Consider the following 21,793-nt stretch of genomic DNA (forward strand, 5'->3'; position numbering starts at 1 on the left):
TTATGAAGGAACTGCTTGATCTCCGGAATCTAAAAGGGGACAACAGCTGGAAAGGATATTTTTTAAGATGTGTCAGATGCAAGTGCCCAGGGTGGACTTAAAGTGTAGAAGCTGTGTGGAACAACAATGGATGGAGCTCCAGTAATGACAGGCAAGCGCAAAGGAATAGCATATAAAGTGTGGGAGAGCGGAGGTAAGGCTGTCAAAATGCACTGCATCATCCGCCAAGAAGCCCTGTGTGCCAAGACAGTCCAGCTTGGTGATGTGATGAACACAGTTATTAAAACTGTCAAAATAATTTGGCCACAAGGACTCTACCACAGAGAATTTAAAGCATTACTCTCTGATGTACATGCTGAAATGCGCTGGCTCAGTCACGGGTTCGTGCTACAGCAGTTTTATTCCCTGAGATCAAATAGACAAGTTTTTGAAAGAAAAGAGCAGACCTCTGCATGAGCTCAGTGACCCTTGATTCTAATCCAATTACATTTTTTTTTCCTGCAAATCTGATTGGTTAATTGTGTGAGATTTTGAGCAACGGTGGCATTGTCTGTAACATGAAAAAGACAGAAAGGTCTCTGAATTTACTCATGAAACTTCATTGCTAATTGCAGGGTGCCACGTTGACTATCATTTCAATGCCACTGTCTTCATGCAGAAGCAAAATCCCGAAAACTGCATCACTTTCCAAATACTTATGCACTCAACTGTATGTCCAGGAGTAAGGCTGTTCATGCTATATAGTGAAAAAATAAAAGTTGTGAGAGACTTCGGGCCACATGTTTTTGTTCCACTTGGGGTTTTATAGGTGCAAGCCAAATTTGAACTCAATCAGATAAGATTTAGAGGTCTCCCAGAGTGACACATTTTCCTCTCCCTGCGCTGGCGGGAGAAGACTCCGATGCCACTGTTTTTCTTTTACAGGTACATGTGATGGCTTCGAATCGCAAAAAGTGGTGGTTGACTGGTCACCCAGAGGAGAACATTAAGATAAGAAACTTTATTGTCCCTCTTGGGGAATTTTGTCTTGGGACGAAGCACAGGAAGCTGCCACATATAACAAAAACAGACATGTAAGGGCCACAAAGACGACAACAACAACAAAGTGCAAATAAGTACAAATAATTAAAGTGCTGTAAAATCACAGTGCACAACCTGTACAACACAATGCCATAGAGAAAAACAAACAAAATCAATGCACACCTGCACCACCTCCTCCCACCGTAGGAGGGAGGAGGTGGGGGCAAGGACTGGGATGTGTTTAAGTGTTTGTTGAGGAATGAAATGAAAACGGGAATGAAAGAAAATTTATACTGGTTACTCTTGCATTTGAAAACTTTAACGCCTTCCTGAGGGCAGCAGGTCGCATTCTAAGAATAGAACATGAGATGGGTCAGATGTAATTTTGAAAGCTTGTCTAACAACCACCTCCTCATACAGAGCCTGAAGAGGCCACTGGTCTGTTTTTTCCACTAGTTTTAATGCTGTTGATACCATTCTGTGGAGTTTGGTCTTATTCTGGACAGTGAGGAAGCTGTACCACACGGCCACGCCATATCTCACAATACTTGCAAAAACTGCATTGTAGAATGTGGCCCTGATCCGTGGGCTCACACCAAACAGTAATTCCATTACTGGAATAACTGGATTACTACACTGCTTGTTTGGGGATTATTGTTGCTTTGTGGGGGACCCCTAAACAAGATCCGATTACAATAAAATTTGGCACAGATCTTTTATTTTATTAGTGGAACAAGAACAACATGTGGCCCAAAAGATTTTGGAACATTTGACATTTTTAACAGGTCTAGTGCAGGAGTATACAAACAGTTATGTACAACTGCACAATCAGAAGAACAATGAATTTAAACTGCTAGCACTTCAGTTTCAGAGCAGACAAATCTGGAAGAACATTTCACCTGTATAAGCTCATTGATTCGGTGAAGGTCGTCGTCAGCCCCTGCTCTCTTCTTTGGAATCAGGCCCTCTTGAAGGGTGGACAGACGGCTGTACACATCATGCTCCAAACTTGACTACAGATCATAAACAGTTACAGTTGGTCAGTCAACTCAAATTATTCTGAATAGTTATACTGTAAATAGACAAAAGACTGTAAACTATAGGAGTGTGAGTAAACCCACAAAATGACACCCCAGCTCTGACCTGGCTGATTCCCGCCTCTTCAACTAGGGTGGAAACGGAAGCCAGTAATCGGCAGCAAGTTCCTCCATTTCATTGGCTGGCGTGTTAGCACTAGCTGGCTCCCTCCTCCTCCTTTGGAGGAATTATTCAATTTGCTACTGTGCTCAATTTTATGCATGTTTATTTTTCACCACATAACTTCCATTCATAAAGTTTTTGGCCCAAGTGCTAAGTGTTTTTTCACTGACACAAAAAAATGCATTTGCTGTGCAAAAAGTGTGACCACCACTGTAACAAAAGGAATATACATCAGCTTGAATTTGGCAGCCGTTAAAAAAATAAATAAATAAATGAATAAATTCAGAAAATGGAGGTGTAATAAGTGTATGATTTCACTGACTAATTGCAATACAATTGTTTGAGGCCAGTGGTGTCCAAACTATTCCAGAAAGGGCCGAGAGGGTGCAGGTTTTCCTTGCAGCCACCGACTTCAGCAGGTGATTTCACTGATTAAGATCCCTTTGAACAGGTGGGATGAGTTCATCAGTCAATAAAGCTCATAAAGCCCATAAAAATTCAGTAAGGTATATCCTCTATATTATATTCCAATTCTAAGGTGGAACTATGCCAGTATACAAAGGTATATCTAAAAAGGAAGAGTAAAACAGGAGAGTAGAAAAGAGTAGAGTAGAGCCACTTAGGCGCTGGGTCTTGAGAACCAGGGATGATAGGTTAAAAAGCTTTTTTATCCCATGGGAACTCTCCCTACCCACCCAAGCAGCTCAAGAAAAAGGTATATATAATATAATAAATAATAAGACATAAGAAGGATAAGACATCACAGGAGAAGATTGTTATCAAACACAAAGGAAGCAACTATTTTGTAAGCTACGATGAACGTTGCTAAGGCCGGCTAGATAAGCTAACGTTAGCTGTTAGGTATAACTAATTGTATCCCACTCTTCGCATATTTACTTAAATATAATAATATTAAAAAGGGGGAACAAGAAAAAGTAAAGCGTGTAGAAATGTGTATGGAGACATAAGTACATATATTTGCAGAACGAGAAAAACAGCGGCCATTTTAATCCAAATCTGCAGCTGCTAGCATTACACATCTCTGTCAATAAATGTCAATAAAGCTCCATTGAAATTGAAAACTGAGAAAGAGAGAGACAGAGAGACAGACAGAGAGAGAGCTGTCTTTTCTCTTTAAGTCTATACAAATAAGGCTATAAAAGTCTACAAAAAATAGAAGTACTTAATTCTTTCACCAAAACATCCAATCTAGGTTTGCATCTTAGATATACTTTCTGGCATATTGTAGCTGAACTTTCAGGTCTTCTTTTTGAGAAAATCCTCATAAAAATCATTAATAATAATAATAATAATAACAACAACAACATTAAAGCAAACAGAGCTCTGGTATCGGAATAGTATCGTATCGGCAGATATCCAAATTCAGGTATCAGGGTCGGAAATGAAAAAGTGTGAATCGGTGCATCCCTAAATACAAATTGCTACTGAAAATGTATTCCAAAATGAACATCTAATGTAAAAAGAAATGGAAAACAAGAGATCAAACTCATCAACATGAAGTTGCGTGTGTGTGTGTGTCTGTCTGTTAATTCATGCACGAGTGGGATTTGAGACTTGTTTGACTCATTGTTTGAGCAATATACTCCTGCTAGAATCAATAGACCCATGTAGGTTACCAGGTCTAACTCTCTCCAGGTGTCCCCAAACACACGCCTCCCCTCCAGGTTTGTCATCTCCAGTATAATTCCCTCAATGGACTCAATGGTAAAAAGAGTTGGAAGCTGGACTTGATGTCATCCACACGAGATGTTACATACCGTGTTGGCCCTGGAGTCTTTATGATCTTTTGAACTCTCGCTCAACCTCCTCTGTCCTGGGGGATCAAGACCAGAACAAGTCTCCACTCTTGGACTGGAATGTCTCCTCAGGTGCCTGTTGATCATGTGCCTCTTCCTCTCCATCTGTTGACTGGTCAGTCTCCTCAAAGTCTGAATCAAAATCTGTCTCGTCTTCCACGTCCAAGACATCCTCTATTTCTGGTTCAACTTCAGTTCCCTCTTCATCTTGTTCTAAAATGTGGTCCAGAGCCTCTCTGACAGACGCCTACTCATTGTGCTCAGAGACAGTCATGGATCAAGGCTAAAACCCAGGCTTTTAATGACTTCCTGGACTCAGCCATCAGAATTGTATCTATGTGGTGAAAGTGTTGAACTTGTGGAGACATTTAATTATTTCAACAGTATCTGTATTCTGGGTGTTAGAGATCAACACCAATGTCTATGCAGGAGAAGGAACGTCCAAACCTTTAGAGTGCTACCTGCCTTACTTATAGTTGTGAGATGCTAACCAGTGACCTACGGTGACAACTGGATGTCTTTGGTATTAGCTATCTTCACCAGCTCCTCGGATACTGCTGGAATCACTTTGTATCAAATAAGCGGGAACTTATACCCCTGTCACACCTTGATGATTTTAGCCAGTGTATGCCGACCGCATTAAAGAATGCTGGCATAGATCCAATAGGTAATGCGTAAGTTTTGCGTAAGTTAAGAGCACGTTGATATATGTCGTAATACGCTGAGCACCTCAGAAAATTTTGAGCATGCTGAAAATTTTCAACGTATGCCAGCATATGACTCATACATCTCGCAAATGTGGGACATAGATAAGTTACGCAATTGTTGATACAGGTTTCTTGTAATTTACTTAAAAATCAAAATACATTCATTAATGCTGTCCATTGATTTACTGAAAGCTGAAGTCCTCATGCAAACAGACAGTTTCCAATATTAAAACCATTCATACACAGAGTAAATATAAAGTCTTAATCTTACCTGTTCATTTCAGTTGGATTCATCATCACAGCCTGACGAACACGTATCCACATCAAGCCTCCTGATTTTGGAAAATAATATCTGAAAATACTTTAATTCCTTGTTGGGGCTGAAGAAACAAGTCCCTCTGTGTTTTTCTGCTCCGGGTACGTGTCTCAGGCTGAGGAAGCTGATGTCAGTGCCTCATTCATTAACGTCTCAGTGTTTACCACAAGCATCAGTAGATTCTGTCTGCACGCGATGAAATTAAATCCCATGATCCACAAAGACTAAAATAAAATAAAATAATTTAAAATTACTCTGTTTTGCCTCCGTGTGGAGCGGAGATGCTGCGTAACACCATACGTGTGCTGGATGATGTGCTTAAGTGTTCCACCTGCCAAACAAAAGGTTCTGCCTGTGGTAGAAATGCAAACCAAGCCAGACTTAACCGTTCCAACACATATAACACTGCAAAGTGCCGAGCCGAACCACTTGTTGGAAACGGGGCTGCCAGTATACGCTGGTTAAGTCGCCAAGGTGTGACAGCTGCTTTATTTTATTAGACAACCGCCCACATACTCCAGCGTTTTTAATACAGTTGGCATACGCAGGCTAAATCGTCAAAGTGTGACAGGGCCTTTAGGGAGACCAAGATGAAGGACATTGCTTGCATAGTGAGGGAGAGTCAACATTTCAGCCATGCAGCATGTCTGTCAACACATGATCCAGCATGCAGGAGTGTTGAGGACCTCAGTGGCTGGAAAAGGTCAAGGGAATGTCCATGTTTCACATGCCTGTGGCAGATAGATGGTTATTTTAGAGATGTTTGGATGGACCTGTTGCCTGCCTGGGTGGTTGCCATCCAGGATCAAAGGCGGTTCTGTAGTGTCATGGATGCGGCAAAACGTGGCACCAGCATATGCTACTAAGACTTGACTATGTCTTGGCATTTTTAAGGCTTTTGAATGACTGATTTCAGACATTTTAATAGCAATTAAGGCCTTATTTTTGATTAGCAAATTCAACATCTTTTAAGGGCCTGCAGGAACCCTGAATGCCCTTCATGATTCATTTGACCTCAATGATGATACAGTGTGTCTGTAAACTAACACTTACCAGCTGCCTTAGCTGTGCAGCACATAGATGAATCTTCCAGCCTTGTGCTCTGCAGGCCACTCCTCTCTGATTGGCCATATCCTGTAAGGTGCCCTTCTTCTCATCTGAGAAAGTATTACATAACAAAGCTACTACTTTTCATTCAAATTAGCTAACCAATACATATAAAATCAAATAATATTCAGCAGGTATGAAACATGCTCATATATTTACTGGAAGCTACTGACCTTTGACCCTGATGTCACTGTACCTCTGGAAATGATGGTAGGCAGCCTTCCATGGGTTACGGTAGTGCCGCAAAAGTGTCACAGGTGGCCTTGGCCTGACTGGCACATAACGCACTCCTTCCTCATCTGAAACACAAAGTGCTTTTCTGCATCAGTTTGTGTATTTTAGCTTCAAATATGACACAAGACAGGTAATATTGCTTGAAATCATTTGAGTGTTTGAAAGCAGGCACGACTAAGGCCTGGGTTTTTCTTCAGGTGGACATATACACTCAAAAATATAAACGCAACACTTTTGGTTTTGCTCCCATTTTGTATGAGATGAACTCAAAGATCTAGAACTTTTTCCACATACACAATATCACCATTTCCCTCAAATATTGTTCACAAACCAGTCTAAATCTGTGATAGTGAGCACTTCTCCTTTGCTGAGATAATCCATCCCACCTCACAGGTGTGCCATATCAAGATGCTGATTAGACACCATGATTAGTGCACAGGTGTGACTTAGACTGCTCACAATAAAAGGCCACTCTGAAAGGTGCAGTTTTATCACACAGCACAATGCCACAGATGTCGCAAGATTTGAGGGAGCGTACAATTGGCATGCTGACAGCAGGAATGTCAACCAGAGCTGTTGCTCGTGTATTGAATGTTCATTTCTCTACCATAAGCCGTCTCCAAAGGCGTTTCAGAGAATTTGGCAGTACATCCAACCAGCCTCACAACCGCAGACCACGTGTAACCACACCAGCCCAGGACCTCCACATCCAGCATGTTCACCTCCAAGATCGTCTGAGACCAGCCACTCGGACAGCTGCTGAAACAATCGGTTTGCATAACCAAAGAATTTCTGCACAAACTGTCAGAAACCGTCTCAGGGAAGCTCATCTGCATGCTCGTCGTCCTCATCGGGGTCTCGACCTGACTCCAGTTTGTCGTCGTAAACGACTTGAGTGGGCAAATGCTCACATTCACTGGCATTTGGCACGTTGGAGAGGTGTTCTCTTCAACTTTATGCGAAGGAGATGTGTTGCACTGCATGAGGCAAATGGTGGTCACACCAGATACTGACTGGTATCCCCCCCCAATAAAACAAAACTGCACCTTTCAGAGTGGCCTTTTATTGTGGGCAGTCTAAGGCACACCTGTGCACTAATCATGGTGTCTAATCAGCATCTTGATATGGCACACCTGTGAGGTGGGATGGATTATCTCAGCAAAGGAGAAGTGCTCAATATCACAGATTTAGACTGGTTTGTGAACAATATTTGAGGGAAATGGTGATATTGTGTATGTGGAAAAAGTTTTAGATCTTTGAGTTCATCTCATACAAAATGGGAGCAAAACCAAAAGTGTTGCGTTTATATTTTTGTTGAGTGTATGTGGCAAACTGTCTGCATGGCTGAGCATTCATGATTGTGGCACTCTATTTTTTCTGTATGTGGAACTCACTTTTCACACTTTTAAATTAAAAAAAAACAAAGGAAACTGGACAAATGAATGTTGGATTGACAATATACAACATCCAGTATGTTTAGAGCATGTTATTTGATGCAGTTTGGACAACAAAAAACGTCAGACATAAAAGCACATTTATGCAAGAAGCCCTCAGCTTGTGGTGTGTGCTATAAGGACTTAAACTTCAAAAATACAAGAGTGGACAAATGGGCAACATATTGGGTGTTATCTGATTTATTGCTGCCCCACAGTGTTGGAAACACTATAATAAAAAATGTGAGTCCATTTGATTTTCAGTTCTTTCATTTGGGATTTTTGTCCACTGCTGTGTAATTTTCTTATTGGAGTATCTCTTTTGGGTGTTGCTTCCCGGGAAAGCCCAAAAAAGTTATATTATTATTATTATTATTATACACTGCACCAAAGTAGAAGTTGCAGGACTTCCTATACTAGTAAAAATAAAACCAATCAACCAAAAAAAGAACAAAACAGCACCTTAAACTCAGAAAAATATGGTGTATTTAGTAAATAATTTAATAGTTTTCAATTTCATGCAGCTTGTGTCGTATGAAACTGATGCTGGTCATACCAATATATTCTCTTGGAGGAGACTCTCGTCTCTCAGCCCTCCCAGTGATGGGCCTTCCAGGGATCTTCTCCTCATCAGTGCTATTAGTCTCGACCATCTCACTCTCCTCGGTGGAAATAACATGCTGCTGTTTGCGAGGTTTTTTTCTTGGGGAGGCGCCTGTGATCAGATCTCCTGTGGTAGAAGTGTTCAGGGCTGAGGTCTGGGTGACGAGGGTCGTGGCTGATGACAAGTTCATGCTTGAATCTGATGGAAAGAAATGTGTACATTTACACAAATTTCTCAAGTCAACTAGCTGCTGCTTTTTTTTTTGGGGGGGGGGGGGGGGGGGGGGGGGGGCGGGCATGATTCTCACCTGGCTGGGAGGTGTCCATAGCCTCTAGCTCCTGCTTGATCTTCACATCTGGGCAGGTGGAGCTGGCTGCACATGCAGCAGTGCTGCTGGCAGCAGGCTGAGTGGGGGAAGCAACAGTGTTGGCCATGGAAGCAGGAACAGGGGGTGTCACAGCCATGGCTGCTGGCAATGATGAGAGGACTGTGGACGGCTGGGAGGGAGGGACAGGGCCAGGAGTGCCAAGCATGGCGGGGATGGCCTGGGTGAGGTGCGGAGTGTTGGAGGACACAGCCTGCTGCTCTACTCCCTGACTAGGTATAGTTTCTACGGTAGCCATGACAGGCGGGGCCACCGCCATGTGCACCTCAGGTTTGGGTTTCACACTGAGAAAGAAGTCATAAGGCTCATATTAAAGACTCAACAAAATGATTATGACAAGATGCAAACATGAAGGTTAAATGATGTGAAAGCTGTGATAGATGTTCTCACCCTGCAGGTCGGGGAGATCCTGCTCCTCTCACGGCACTCTCAAGCCTGCCAGCGCTTTGTTCAGTGGGTTGGGCAGGGATCAGATTCTTACGAACACAACTAAAAAACAGAGTCAAGAAGAGACATTTGGTCAAAGGAACCATTCAGCCATTTTAATTACGCGTAGGCATGTTTCTACAGTCAAGTTTGATTTCTTGGCAATTGTAATATTAGCGTAATAATTATCACAGTCCAAAGATTCATCAAGCAGACTGTTTTAATCACAGTCACACTCACCTTTCATTAGTGGGTTTTTTGCGGAGAATGCTGGGTCTGGGGGAAGACACCAGGGTGGGTGCTCCTCCTACTCCTCCCTGGGCATGTGCCTGCACCATTGTGGCTACAGGCTGGGTGGTGCTGAATGTGCTGCTAATTGGGCTTGCTACAAAGCCATCAGCTAAAACAACCCCTGAAAGAAATAAAAACTTCAAATTATTCATCACTGAGAGAGCAATTAAGCACTAACTGACAACATAATGTGTCCATGCTGCTCTCACAGAGGCAGTGCTCATTTCTTAATTACCAGGTTTTGCTTCAGACTGCGGCTGCTGCTGCTGAGTGACTATTGGTGCCTGCTGTATTCCCTGTGTGGTGATTGATGCAGATGTGTGTAAGCCCTGGATTCCTATTGGTGCCGGCTGGATGCCCTGTGCAGCAATCGGTGCTGGCTGGATACCCTGGGTGCTGATTTGTGCAGACGGGAGACCAATTCGATCGACTGCCATCAGCTGCATTGGGTTAAGATGAACAGTGGTGGCCACGCCTACTCCGGCTTGGGTAGGCAATGCTGAACTTGGAGCTTGAGGAGTCACTTATTCGAGTAGAGGGAAAGCAGTCAGGAGCAGTGACTTGTTAGATGCATTTGTTAGCCAACAGTGGTGGTTCTCATTAACACAAAATTAGTAGTGCTTACCGGGGTACTGGCGGATGGTTGATACAGAGCTGCTAATGGGGGTGTAGGTGTGTGTAAGAGGGTATGAAGAAGAATAGGCTGGCAGGAAATACTGGAACTGCAACTGTGGCCTTAAATTAAAAAAATAAAATAAAATAAGTGCTGCTCACAGATCAGATTTTGTGTGGTCTTCAGTCATACCTACTCATTTTTAACCACTCGGAAGATATGAAGACATGACTATAAATGAAGGTAGTTTTCTGAATGCTTCAATATAGAGAAGATAAAACTTACAAGAAAAAAACCTTCATGTTTTTTATGCTTGCACTTCTATAAACAACTGTTGGCTAGTAAAAAAAATTAACATAAATGCACAAACAGCTAGCTGTATCACACCAGCAGTTAATCCCCTAGCAGTTTAGTATTTATTTATTTTTTTTAAATAACATCATACTAATAAATCACTTATTTGGGACACATTCCAACAATTCAAATGTGTGATAGCTGATCAATGAGAAACAAAATATTGCAGCTTCATCACATTATTAATCATTTCTTTACAGCAAGGATAGGCTTAAAAAGGTCAGTCTGACCAAAAGCTCAAGACTCTACTGCTTTGCTGCAATGTGCAGCTTTAAATTTATTGAGATCTAAACACCTTAGCTCCAACACAGAACCAAACACTGATGTTGACTTCTAACTACAGCAACTAGGACCAATTAACCAGCTTACTCTGTCACTGTGACTGCTCACAGGGCTGCAGCGTTATCACATTGTGATGCCAAAAATAAACTGCACGACAGCTGCAATGTTTTAGAAATGAATCCAGGACAATGGAGGAGACACATCCAGAGAGTTGCTTCCTTTAAGTTTTAATGTAAAATAGGGAGTGTCCTCTCCAACTAAACAGGATTAATTCAATCAGCCTACCAAGTTCATTTAACTTGGGTGTCAGCGCACACTTATTTGAAGCACAAACAGATGATATCATTTGAACAGCATGTTTCTACTCACCACTCATACCTAGTTGCTTGTTCCTTGTCAATACCCTGGTAACATTATGCACCGACTATTGCAACTCTCTCCTAACAATCAAACTCCTTCATAAACTTCAATTGGTCCAGAACACCACTGTCTGCATCATAATCTGAACCCCCTCCACTTTGCACATCTTCCCTGTCCTTCAGGAACTCCAGTGGCTCTGTCAAATATCATATTCTAACTTACAAATCTCACCATAACCTTGCACCTTCCTACCACTCTTGTCCTTCACAGTGTTGTATAGTAACGAGGTAAAAATACTTCAATACGTACTTAAGTACGTTTGGGAGACTTTGTACTTTACTTGAGTTTTTTTTAAATTCAGCTTACTTTCACTTTTACTTCACTACATTTCTGACCTTAATTGCATACTTCTACTCCGACACATTTTCTATGTGCCATGACGTTACTCGTTACAAAAAAAAAACAAAAAAAAACAACACACACCCACACACGAAAAAATTTGTGTTTCCACCCAGAGACACCACTGATTACTAGTGACTGCAACAAAGTCAGGCCGATTTGTCATGAAGCATGTCCGGTAGGCTTATTTGCAGTTGCGCACTTGGGGGGTGTTTGTCAGGAAAATGATCATTTCTCTACAATGATTACAGACCTGCAGCGGGTCTGTAATCAACTTTTCTGCAGCACGGCTTTGCTTTGAACCAATCGAAGCAGTGATTCGCAGGTCGAAGCAGTACTTCGATCTATGATTCGTGGATTTTATTTCGCTTTATCCTAATTTTTTCCCGCTACAACCCTGAAGAGTATATGTCTGAGTAATTTTTAATATTTTTATGTTAAACCGACCTGTTATGGTCTTCTGAAACAGTTGATAGATGCATTTTATAACTTAAAAACAGGACCGATGCTAACGCGTTAGCATGTCTATGGCGTTTTCAATGTTAAAGTTAGCATTAATAGCATAGCATAGCATAATGGCTTAGCGTTCGTTGTCGTAAAAGAGTCAAATTGTAATTTTTTAAATTTATTTTTATTCATATATTATAGCAACAATAGTCTACATAATAGACAATAATAATAGACTAATAATGTTACAATACAATTTTAGAGAAAGAGACAAAAAGAACCTAATGAAACAAAACAGAAAATATAAAACCATGTAACAATGAAAATAAATAAATACATATAGAAATAAATAACTGTTTCCTGTGAACATCGAGTGAGTAGCCTACTCTCGTTTAGGGTTTGAAACCTTGTTTCTGAAGTGTTTTTTGTGATGTGCACAATTTTCAGTATTTTGGCTAATACTAAGTCATTTACAAGCTAGATAAACTTTGTAATATATATATATATATATATATATATATATATATATATATATATATATATAGTCCTTTTTTAAATTATTATTTACTTATACTTTTACTTTCAATACTTGAGTACATTTAGTTGTACATTACTTGTCATACTTAAGTACAATAAATATGAGATACTTTAAGACTGTTACTTGAGTAGCATTTCAATCGGTGACTTGAACTTCTACCAAAGTCATTTTTTAATGGGTATCTGTACTTTTACTTAAGTGTGATTTTCCGGTACTTTATACAACACTGGTCCTTCATCCCTACACACCCTTCTGTACTCTGTGGTCTTCTTCCTCACAATACCTTCTGCCTGTCTATTAACTATGGGGTATTAGAGATTACAGCTGTTCTGCCTTCTATCTCTGGACCTCTCTCCCACAGTCCATCTGTGATACTGACTCTCAACATACAAATACCACCTCAAGACTCACTTCTATTAAATCTGCCAACTTTGTATGATCGTTGCAGTTGATTTTACACTTGTTTTTGCTTGTGCTTTTATTGTTTATATTTCATCTTATAGTGTTTTTGTAATATTTAAAAAGTGACCTTGAGTATCTCAAAAGATGTCCACAAATAAAATGAATTATTATTATTACCAACCCACAGCAAAACATTGCTGCAGTTTTCTAATTCAGCCATCCTATTTTAGAAAGACTTTGACCTACACTTTATTTAAATACTCCAGACCAATAGCATTTTAAGGGGACAGCTTTTCAATTGAATTTTCTATTGCAGTTACAAAATTTCACCAGAATTTTATTGTGCAAGATGCGAAAGGTTTTTACGTCACATCAAATATGACTCATATGCATATTTTTTATCATGTCGACCTTTCAGTTAACGCACACACACCACGACCCTCACAGAACAGCACGTCATCATATAGAGGTACACATATAGAAGTACAGAGGATCTGCTTAAAAAGAAGACCCGAAAGTTCAACTACAATTTGCCAGAAGGTATATCTGAGATACAAGCCTAGATTTGATGTTTTGGTGAATGAAAATCCTCCTCTATTCCACTTCATCATGAAGCTGTATAACTGGGGATACAAAATGCAAAACATGCACAGTGCACAATTTCTCCAATCACAGCCACAGAAGTCTGTAACTTCTTCTGGGTTGTCTGGGTGTCTTGGTGGCTTTCCTCACTCTTCTCCTTCTTGCACAGTCACTCGGTTTTTGAGAACTACCTACTCCAAACAGATTTACCATAGAGTGCCATACTGTTTATATTTCTTCATAAATGATAAATAAAGTCCAAGACATATTCAGTGACTTGGAAATTTTCATGTATCCATATATCCATGTATCATAAATACATGTATCATAAATAAATAATAAAACATTTATGTCAGGCAAGTGAACTGTCCAAAAATGTCCTCGGACCCCAGAGGGTTAAAGTACAAAACTGATTAAAGGAGAGAATAGTTAAAACAATACAACAAGCATGCGAATTTAGAGAATGTGGCAAAATCATTTTAAATGTTGGTTTTCTATAAATGACTAAGATTTCATGGATGAAATGGTCACACAATAGTGATGCTGCCTACAATAACTTCAAGTCTGAACAGTGATGTTTTATGAGATGCCCTCATTTGTGTAAAGTCAAACTAGTAATAAATATATCAGAACCACCATTTCTTCCTATCATCCCACCAACACACACCACTTTTCTGGTACAAACTTGTCAAAGTCAAAGCAAGTACCATGTGCTCACCTGTTGTCACTTCTTGTTTCCATGGTGACAGGGTTAGGAGATGATCGGTGGCCGGGGATTGGAATGAGATTGGTTCTCTCTCCTGGGTAGTCAGGCTGCACACGGGGTGAGGTGTGAGCAATAGGCTGAGGGACTACTTTAGCTGTGAACAACACCAAGAGGCTTCTGAGTAGTGTTGCGCCACATTCATTCAACTTTGTACATAACACAGACTAAAAGAAAAAAATACCTTTATGGGATGCGTCGATGGTGTTTTACTTAAAAAAAAAAAAAAAAAAAAAAAAAAAAAAAAAAAAAAAGTGTGTGTAAGTAACTAACACTCACTGCATCTGACATCACCAGAGGTACAGCATTTATGGATTCAGTGTTATCCCAGAGAACTACAAGACACCAAAGAGCTCTGTACACGTCGCTGCACTTATTCAACTACATTAACCAGCCATCTTTCGATCCACCTTCACAGTCCCCTGATCTTGGCAGGATTGTGGCAGTGATGATAGAACAGCTGCTTTTAGCATGAATCTGGTTCCAGTTACTCTTGGCTGCATGTACTGTCACGTAGGGCTGCACGATATGACCAATTCATATCGCGATATAAATTAAATCCCTTTACGGTAACGGTATATATCGTGATAAAAACCTAAGCATAAAAATTATAATGTGTTTCTGAATGGGTCCCTTAGCAAAGAAATTGATCAAAATAAATAAATAAAAATGACAACAAAAAATAAAAACAGATATAATGTAATTTTAAAAACATTTATTGAACAGATCTCAAAACTACTGGTACAATTTTCCAGAAGGTACATCCAAGATGCAAGCCTAGATTTGATGTTTTGGTGAAAGAATGAAATAAATTTATGGGCAGCAGCTGACGTTTCATCTCTTGAACACTAGATGGCACACCCGCTCTGAATACATGAAGCGCTTTCATCATTTACAACCTCAGCACGAAACCATCAAAACATTTTATAAAAAAAGGACTTAATTTACTCATATCTGAAGTCAGTCTGGGTAAATTGACATTAATTGGCTGATTTTCTCTTTCTGCTCCAGCCAAAAAAATAAATCATTGCGTTATTAAATGTGGCGCTTTCTCATATGTCTGATTCAGGTCGTGACGGAGCCCCCGCCGCCCCCCAGTGCGTTGACTAAAATAAACAAACAATGGCTTTGCAAATATCAGGGACAGAACAGGCGTCTCACAAACGTACATGAACAGCAGTGAGAGTCAGTCACCTCATCTCAGAACACCCGTCTCTGCCACCGCAAACTGGTTCTCACTCTCTCTCTCACACACACACACACACACACACACGCCTCAGACGAGTTTTCCTGGATCGAATAACTCCTGAGGCCGTTATCGTGATTAGTCGGAGTCCAAATCTCTACAGTCAGCCAAAATTATACCGTGTACCGGATAAACCGCGCAGGCCTACTCTCAGGTCAGCCTGTCAATGTAATCACTCCATCATATTAACACTCTCTCCATTACTTCCCTCACTGTTATGATCAATACCTGCTGTAGCCTTACACAAGGTTCTCTCTAAGGATGGGTATCGGGAACAGGTTCTTTTTGGGTATCGCTAAGAAATAATTCGATCCACCAACATTGACAGCCCTTTTACTTAACGATTCCCTTATCGGTCCTTCAGATCGGCCGTTGTTTTGAGGGTGTTTGTCGGCGAAATTATCATTTCTCCACATTGATTACAGACCCTGCAGCGGGTCTGTAATCAACTGTTTCTGCAACGCGGCTTTGCTTTGAACCTTGAACCAATGAAGCAGTGCTTCGATCTGCTGCTTTGTTGGTTCATTGTTTCGCTTCTCTTCAGAAGTGGCAACTCCACTTCTTAACCCCTCTTAAAGTCATTAAAATGTCAATCGTGAGTCACTTTTGTGCAGATTAAAGTGACTAACTGGGACTCCTGTCTTGTTGCAAGAAAGAAACAAGAATCGTCCTCTGTTCCGTTGCTCCAGATGCTGCGCCGCTCTCTGCTGAGTCGAGTCCAATCGGAATTTATAACTTCAAAGTGAATCCCCATTTAAATCAAATGACTCCTCTTTCCAAACATTGCAATACAAACAAACTGCAATTGATCAAAAATGTTTTTTTCCTCTCAAAATGAGACATCTTGCGCTGATGTGCAGTAGCCCAAGACTGTATGGCTGCAGACTACTCCAGCAGCCAGCTGAGCTCAGATGTATGGAGAGAGAAAATCATGCCAATAATGTCTGAAAGGAAATGCTTTTGACATAAATGACAGATTTTGTTTACAACTCCAATTCCAATGAAGTTGAGACGTTGTGTAAAATGTAAATAAAAACAGCATACAATGATTTGCAAATCCTCTTCAACCTATATTCAATTGAATACACCACAAAGACAAGATATTTAATGTTCAAACTGATAAACTTTATTGTTTTTGTGCAAATATTTGCTCATTTTGAAATGGATGCCTGCAACACATTGCAAAAAAGCTGGGACAGTGGTATGTTTACCACTGTATTACATCACCTTTCCTTCTAACAACACTCAAGCGTTTGGGAACTGAGGACACTAATTGTTGAAGCTTTGTAGGTGGAATTCTTTCCCATTGTTGCTTGATGCAAGACTTCAGTTGTTCAACAGTCCGGGGTCTCCGTTGTCCTATTTTGCGCTTCATAATGCGTCACACATTTTCAATGGGCGACAGGTCTGGACCGCAGGCAGGCCAATCTAGTACACACACTCTTTTACTACAAAGCCACGCTGTTGTAACACGTGCAGAATGTGGCTTGGCATTGTCTTGCTGAAATAAGCAGGGACATCCCTGAAAAAGACGTTGCTTGGATGGCAGCATGTGTTGCTCCAAAACCTGGATGTACCTTTCAGCATTGATGGTGCCATCACAGATGTGTAAGTTGCCCATGCCATCACAGATGCTGGCTTTTGAACTTTGCACTGGTAACAATCTGGATGGTCTTTGTCGTCTTTTGTCTGGAGGACACAACGTCCATGATTTCCAAAAACAATCTGAAATGTGGACTCATCAGACCACAGCACACTTTTCCACTTTGCGTCTGTCCATTTCAAATGAGCTCGGGTCCAGAGAAGGCGGCTGCGTTTCTGGATGTTGCTGGTGTGTGGCTTTCGCTCTGCATGGTGGACTTTTAACTTGCACCTGTAGATGCAGCGACGAACTGTGTTAACTGACAATGGTTTTCTGTAAGTGTTCCTGAGCCCATACAGTAAGATCCTTTACACAATGATGTCGGTTTTTAGTGCAGTGCCGCCTGAGGGATCGAAGGTCACGGGTATCCAATGTTGGTTTTTGGCCTTGCTGCTTATGTGTAGAAAGTTCTCCAGATTTTCTGAATGTTCTGATTATATTATGGACTGTAGATGATGGAATCCTAAATTCCTTGCAACTGAATGTTGAGACACATTGTTCATAACTGCGGACTATTTTTCATGCAGTTGTGGTGATCCTCACCCCATCTTTGCTTGTGTGTGAATGGTTGCTCCTTTTATACCCAAACATGACACTCACAATCAACACCCATCCCTAGTTCTCTCTGGGGTTCAAAAACAGTTAGTCACTGAGGTTCACTGACCACAATTTCAGTTAGCAACATGGGAAATTGAAAATGTATGCAGACTGTTCAGATTGCAATGAAAAGCACGTTAAGTCCACCAATTGTCTCTATTCGAGCACCACATAGGGCACAGCTTTAACACAGGAGCTTGGCTGCCTGTTTTTTCCTGGCTGCTGCAGCCTGAGAACATTTCAGTCAGAATGTTAGAAAAGTGATGAGACACAAAATGCGGTGGTCAGAGAATATGAGGGCCTCACTTAAAGAAAGCCTTTAATCAGACAAACAAACATTATTTTGTGATGTTGCCAGCAGTTAGCTGTGAAGCATAAATACACATGATAGCAAAGGGTTTTTTTTTTCCTTCTTTCTGCAGCTGGCATTGCCAGTCGAGTGCATGTGCACTAGCAGAGCCCAAGTAATATTGATAACGATATTGGGGAGTAAAATGACACTGACAGAGAGATAATAAAAATTATCTGAAATAAAATGTCTCACTGAAACATCGTCCCCTTAATTTTTTATGCATTCCAGAAAAAAATAATGGTAATGTAGCCAGTCTGCTTTGTGTAAAACCTGATCCTGACTAGAGTAGGTCCTGGTTAGTACTTTGATAGGACACCACTTCAGAAGACATCACTCAATGACCCCAAATTCCAACACATCAACTTCGAGAACAAAATGTTAACTTGCTACCTAAAATATCCCTTCCACTGACAGGTGCCACTGCGACAAGATAATGTTATATAATTCATCCTCCAATGGTCAATGTTACGGCTGATTGGTATATCTGTTCACGTTGAGTTTTGGTTATTCACTGTATCCAAAGTCACTATACTTTATTCACAGGTGTGACAAAATGTTTCACTCAGTATTTTCAGAAACTCAGTGAGATATGTGAAGAATAAACAGGAACATTTCATTTACAGAGTTTCACAAGCTACACAGTAGATGAAAGTGCTGTGTGGCTGCATCCACAGCCCTTGTGTGTACTGTTATACATAAACTCAGTCACATAATTGGGTATTTTCAAGCGCTTGTAATTAAAATAAATAAATAAATCTGCAATTTCAGGCATTTAGTTATTGCTCAAATGACATTTAAGCAAACTGGTGCATAACTGTAATGCATTCTGACACAGGAATCACGCAGAGCGATTTACACAGAGGCTCACATCATCAATGATCTCATCACACTCTGAGGTGTGTGTGTAAGTGTGTGTTGGGGAGGAAGTGCATTGCGATGTTTAGTCTTTTTTTTCACCAAATGAGCATGAAGTAAACTTAAATACACACAATCTTTACGATTAAGGATTTTTTTTTCTATTGATGAGCAGAAGGCAGCAACATCTGCAGTTAGGCCTCACTGCATCAAGGAGAGAGCAACAAGCAAAGCCACTGCATATAATTCAGTGCTTCACAAAACCAAAGGGAGTCTGCTGCTCAGCACAAAAGAACAGACATCACAATTTTTGCTTGTAGTACTACTAACATTTTAGAGGTTATCTTTATTTTGTAATGCACAAAAACAAATTGGTCTCACCACATCGTGACGACATATGTGAAGTTGCAAGGACTACGGAGATCCTTGCTTACACATCAATTTGGTCACTTCATTAGTAACAGGCTGCCTACATATGAAGCAAATTTATTTTGTTAATGATTAGCACTTTAAGAAACTGGTGTGTGCGCTGCATCACAAATCAGATACTGGGCTTTCTTACTGAGCTCTTATCCTCAGGTAATGGTGCTATAACAAGTGAGACAAGCATGGGACTTACCAACAGGGATAGCTGAGGTGGTCACTGCTGTAGCGTGAGAGGAGTGTGAGGCCATCGTCATGGTGACAATAGTGCTACTGGTCATTTGGGTATGTGGTACAGTGCCTAAACACCAAGAAGACAGAACTGTGAATGAATAACTCTCATAAGTACTTTATTGCTTTGACAAACCTTTATGTACACTAAGATATAAGTCATTATTAGCTTTTTGGAAAGGAAAGATAGAGGTATGAACCCCCAGTTGCAAGGCTGGGCAATATGCACCCCCCCCAAAAAAAAACCAAGTTCCTATATTGACATGGGCAGCATGGTGGGCTCAGTGATTAGCACTGTTGCGTCACAACTAGAAGATCCTGGATTTGCTTCCATGCTGTTCCTTTCTGTGCAGAGTTTGTATACTCAACAAAAATATAAACGCAACACTTTTGGTTTTGCTCCCATTTTGTATGAGATGAACTCAAAGATCTAAAACTTTTTCCACATACACAATATCACCATTTCCCTCAAATATTGTTCACAAACCAGTCTAAATCTGTGATAGTGAGCACTTCTCCTCTGCTGAGATAATCCATCCCACCTCACAGGTGTGCCATATCAAGATGCTGATTAGACACCATGATTAGTGCACAGATGTGCCTTAGACTGCCCATAATAAAAGGCCACTCTGAAAGATGCAGTTTTGTTTTACTGGGGGGGATACCAGTCAGTATCTGGTGTGACCACCATTTGCCTCATGCAGTGCAACACATCTCCTTCTCATCATCCATGAAGAGAACACCTCTCCAACGTGCCAAACGCCAGCGAATGTGAGCATTTTCCCACTCAAGTCGGTTGCGACGACGAACTGGAGTCAGGTCGAGACCCCGATGAGGACGACAAGCATGCAGATGAGCTTCCCTGAGACGGTTTCTGACAGTTTGTGCAGAAATTCTTTGGTTATGCAAACCGATTGTTTCAGCAGCTGTCCGAGTGGCTGGTCTCAGACAATCTTGGAGGTGAACATGCTGGATGTGGAGGTCCTGGGCTGGTGTGGTTACACGTGGTCTGCGGTTGTGAGGCTGGTTGGATGTACTGCCAAATTCTCTGAAACGCCTTTGGAGACGGATTATGGTAGAGAAATGAACATTCAATACACGAGCAACAGTTCTGGTTGACATTCCTGCTGTCAGCATGCCAAATGCACGCTCCCTCAAATCTTGTGACATCTGTGGCATTGTGCTGTGTGATAAAACTTCACCTTTCAGAGTGGCCTTTTATTGTGGGCAGTCTAAGGCACACCTGTGCACTAATCATGGTGTCTAATCAGCATCTTGATATGGCACACCTGTGAGGTGGGATGGATTATCTCAACAAAGGAGAAGTGCTCACTATCAGAGATTTAGACTGGTTTGTGAACAATATTTGAGGGAAATGGTGATATTGTGTATGTGGAAAAAGTTTTAGATCTTTGAGTTCATCTCATACAAAATGGGAGCAAAACCAAAAGTGTTGCATTTATATTTTTGTTGAGTGTATGTTCTCTCCAGCTTTGCCTGACTTCTCTCTGGGTAGTCCGCTTTCCTCCCTCTTCCAAAGTCATGCAGGTTAGGTGAATTGGTGACATTAAATTGACCATAGGTGTGAGTCAGAGTGTGGATGTGTTTGTCTCTCTACATGTATATGTACACCCTGGGATAGACTGGCAGCCTATTCAGGCTGTACCCTACCTCTCGCCTGGTGAACATTGGGATAAGCTCTTGCACCCCCACTCCCCACAACCCTTAACTTCAATAAGTGAGTTCAGAAAATGGATAGATAATGGATATTTATCATCAGAATCAAATTTATTGACAAATGAGTTTTGAAGAAACCAGAGGGTTCATTCATTAAAGTTTAAAACATAATTTAACATGAAAATAATCATATTTTCATTCAATTGAGTCCATGTACTTGTGTTCAGGTTAAGCTCTAATGTTAGGAATATATGCACAAAGATTTCATGCTCACTAATAAACAGTACAGAAAACCTCAATACCGATTGTAGTAGTTGACGGCACAGTGTTGGTGGCAACAATTGGTGCAACCGTTGCTGCAGCTACCGGTGTCACAGTACTGAAGATAGATTTCTGCAGGTTATAAAACAATTACAAGTACTTCAGAGATCAACGAATCAACTCACTTTAAACTAATTACTGAGATTCAATAGCAGACAACTCATTTTTC

The 21,793-nt window shown here is 40.8% G+C and overlaps 1 protein-coding gene across 1 annotated transcript in view; it reads right to left on the bottom strand.

Annotated features, from left to right (window-relative positions):
* Positions 1 to 21,793, bottom strand: part of sap130a (Sin3A-associated protein a) — a 37,446-nt gene that overhangs the window by 5,276 nt on the left and 10,377 nt on the right. The window contains exons 9-20 of the mRNA XM_034180681.1: positions 21,606 to 21,696; positions 19,592 to 19,696; positions 14,236 to 14,377; positions 10,166 to 10,275; positions 9,776 to 10,063; positions 9,490 to 9,661; positions 9,214 to 9,312; positions 8,746 to 9,107; positions 8,391 to 8,636; positions 6,341 to 6,466; positions 6,114 to 6,217; positions 1,920 to 2,033 (exon numbers count right to left, since the gene is read on the bottom strand). Coding sequence (XP_034036572.1) covers positions 1,920 to 2,033; positions 6,114 to 6,217; positions 6,341 to 6,466; positions 8,391 to 8,636; positions 8,746 to 9,107; positions 9,214 to 9,312; positions 9,490 to 9,661; positions 9,776 to 10,063; positions 10,166 to 10,275; positions 14,236 to 14,377; positions 19,592 to 19,696; positions 21,606 to 21,696 — 1,959 coding nt within the window. The remainder of the gene's footprint in view (positions 1 to 1,919; positions 2,034 to 6,113; positions 6,218 to 6,340; positions 6,467 to 8,390; positions 8,637 to 8,745; positions 9,108 to 9,213; positions 9,313 to 9,489; positions 9,662 to 9,775; positions 10,064 to 10,165; positions 10,276 to 14,235; positions 14,378 to 19,591; positions 19,697 to 21,605; positions 21,697 to 21,793) is intronic.

This window comes from Thalassophryne amazonica, chromosome 10, assembly GCF_902500255.1.
Source record: "Thalassophryne amazonica chromosome 10, fThaAma1.1, whole genome shotgun sequence".
In the NCBI taxonomy this organism is placed as follows: domain Eukaryota; kingdom Metazoa; phylum Chordata; class Actinopteri; order Batrachoidiformes; family Batrachoididae; genus Thalassophryne; species Thalassophryne amazonica.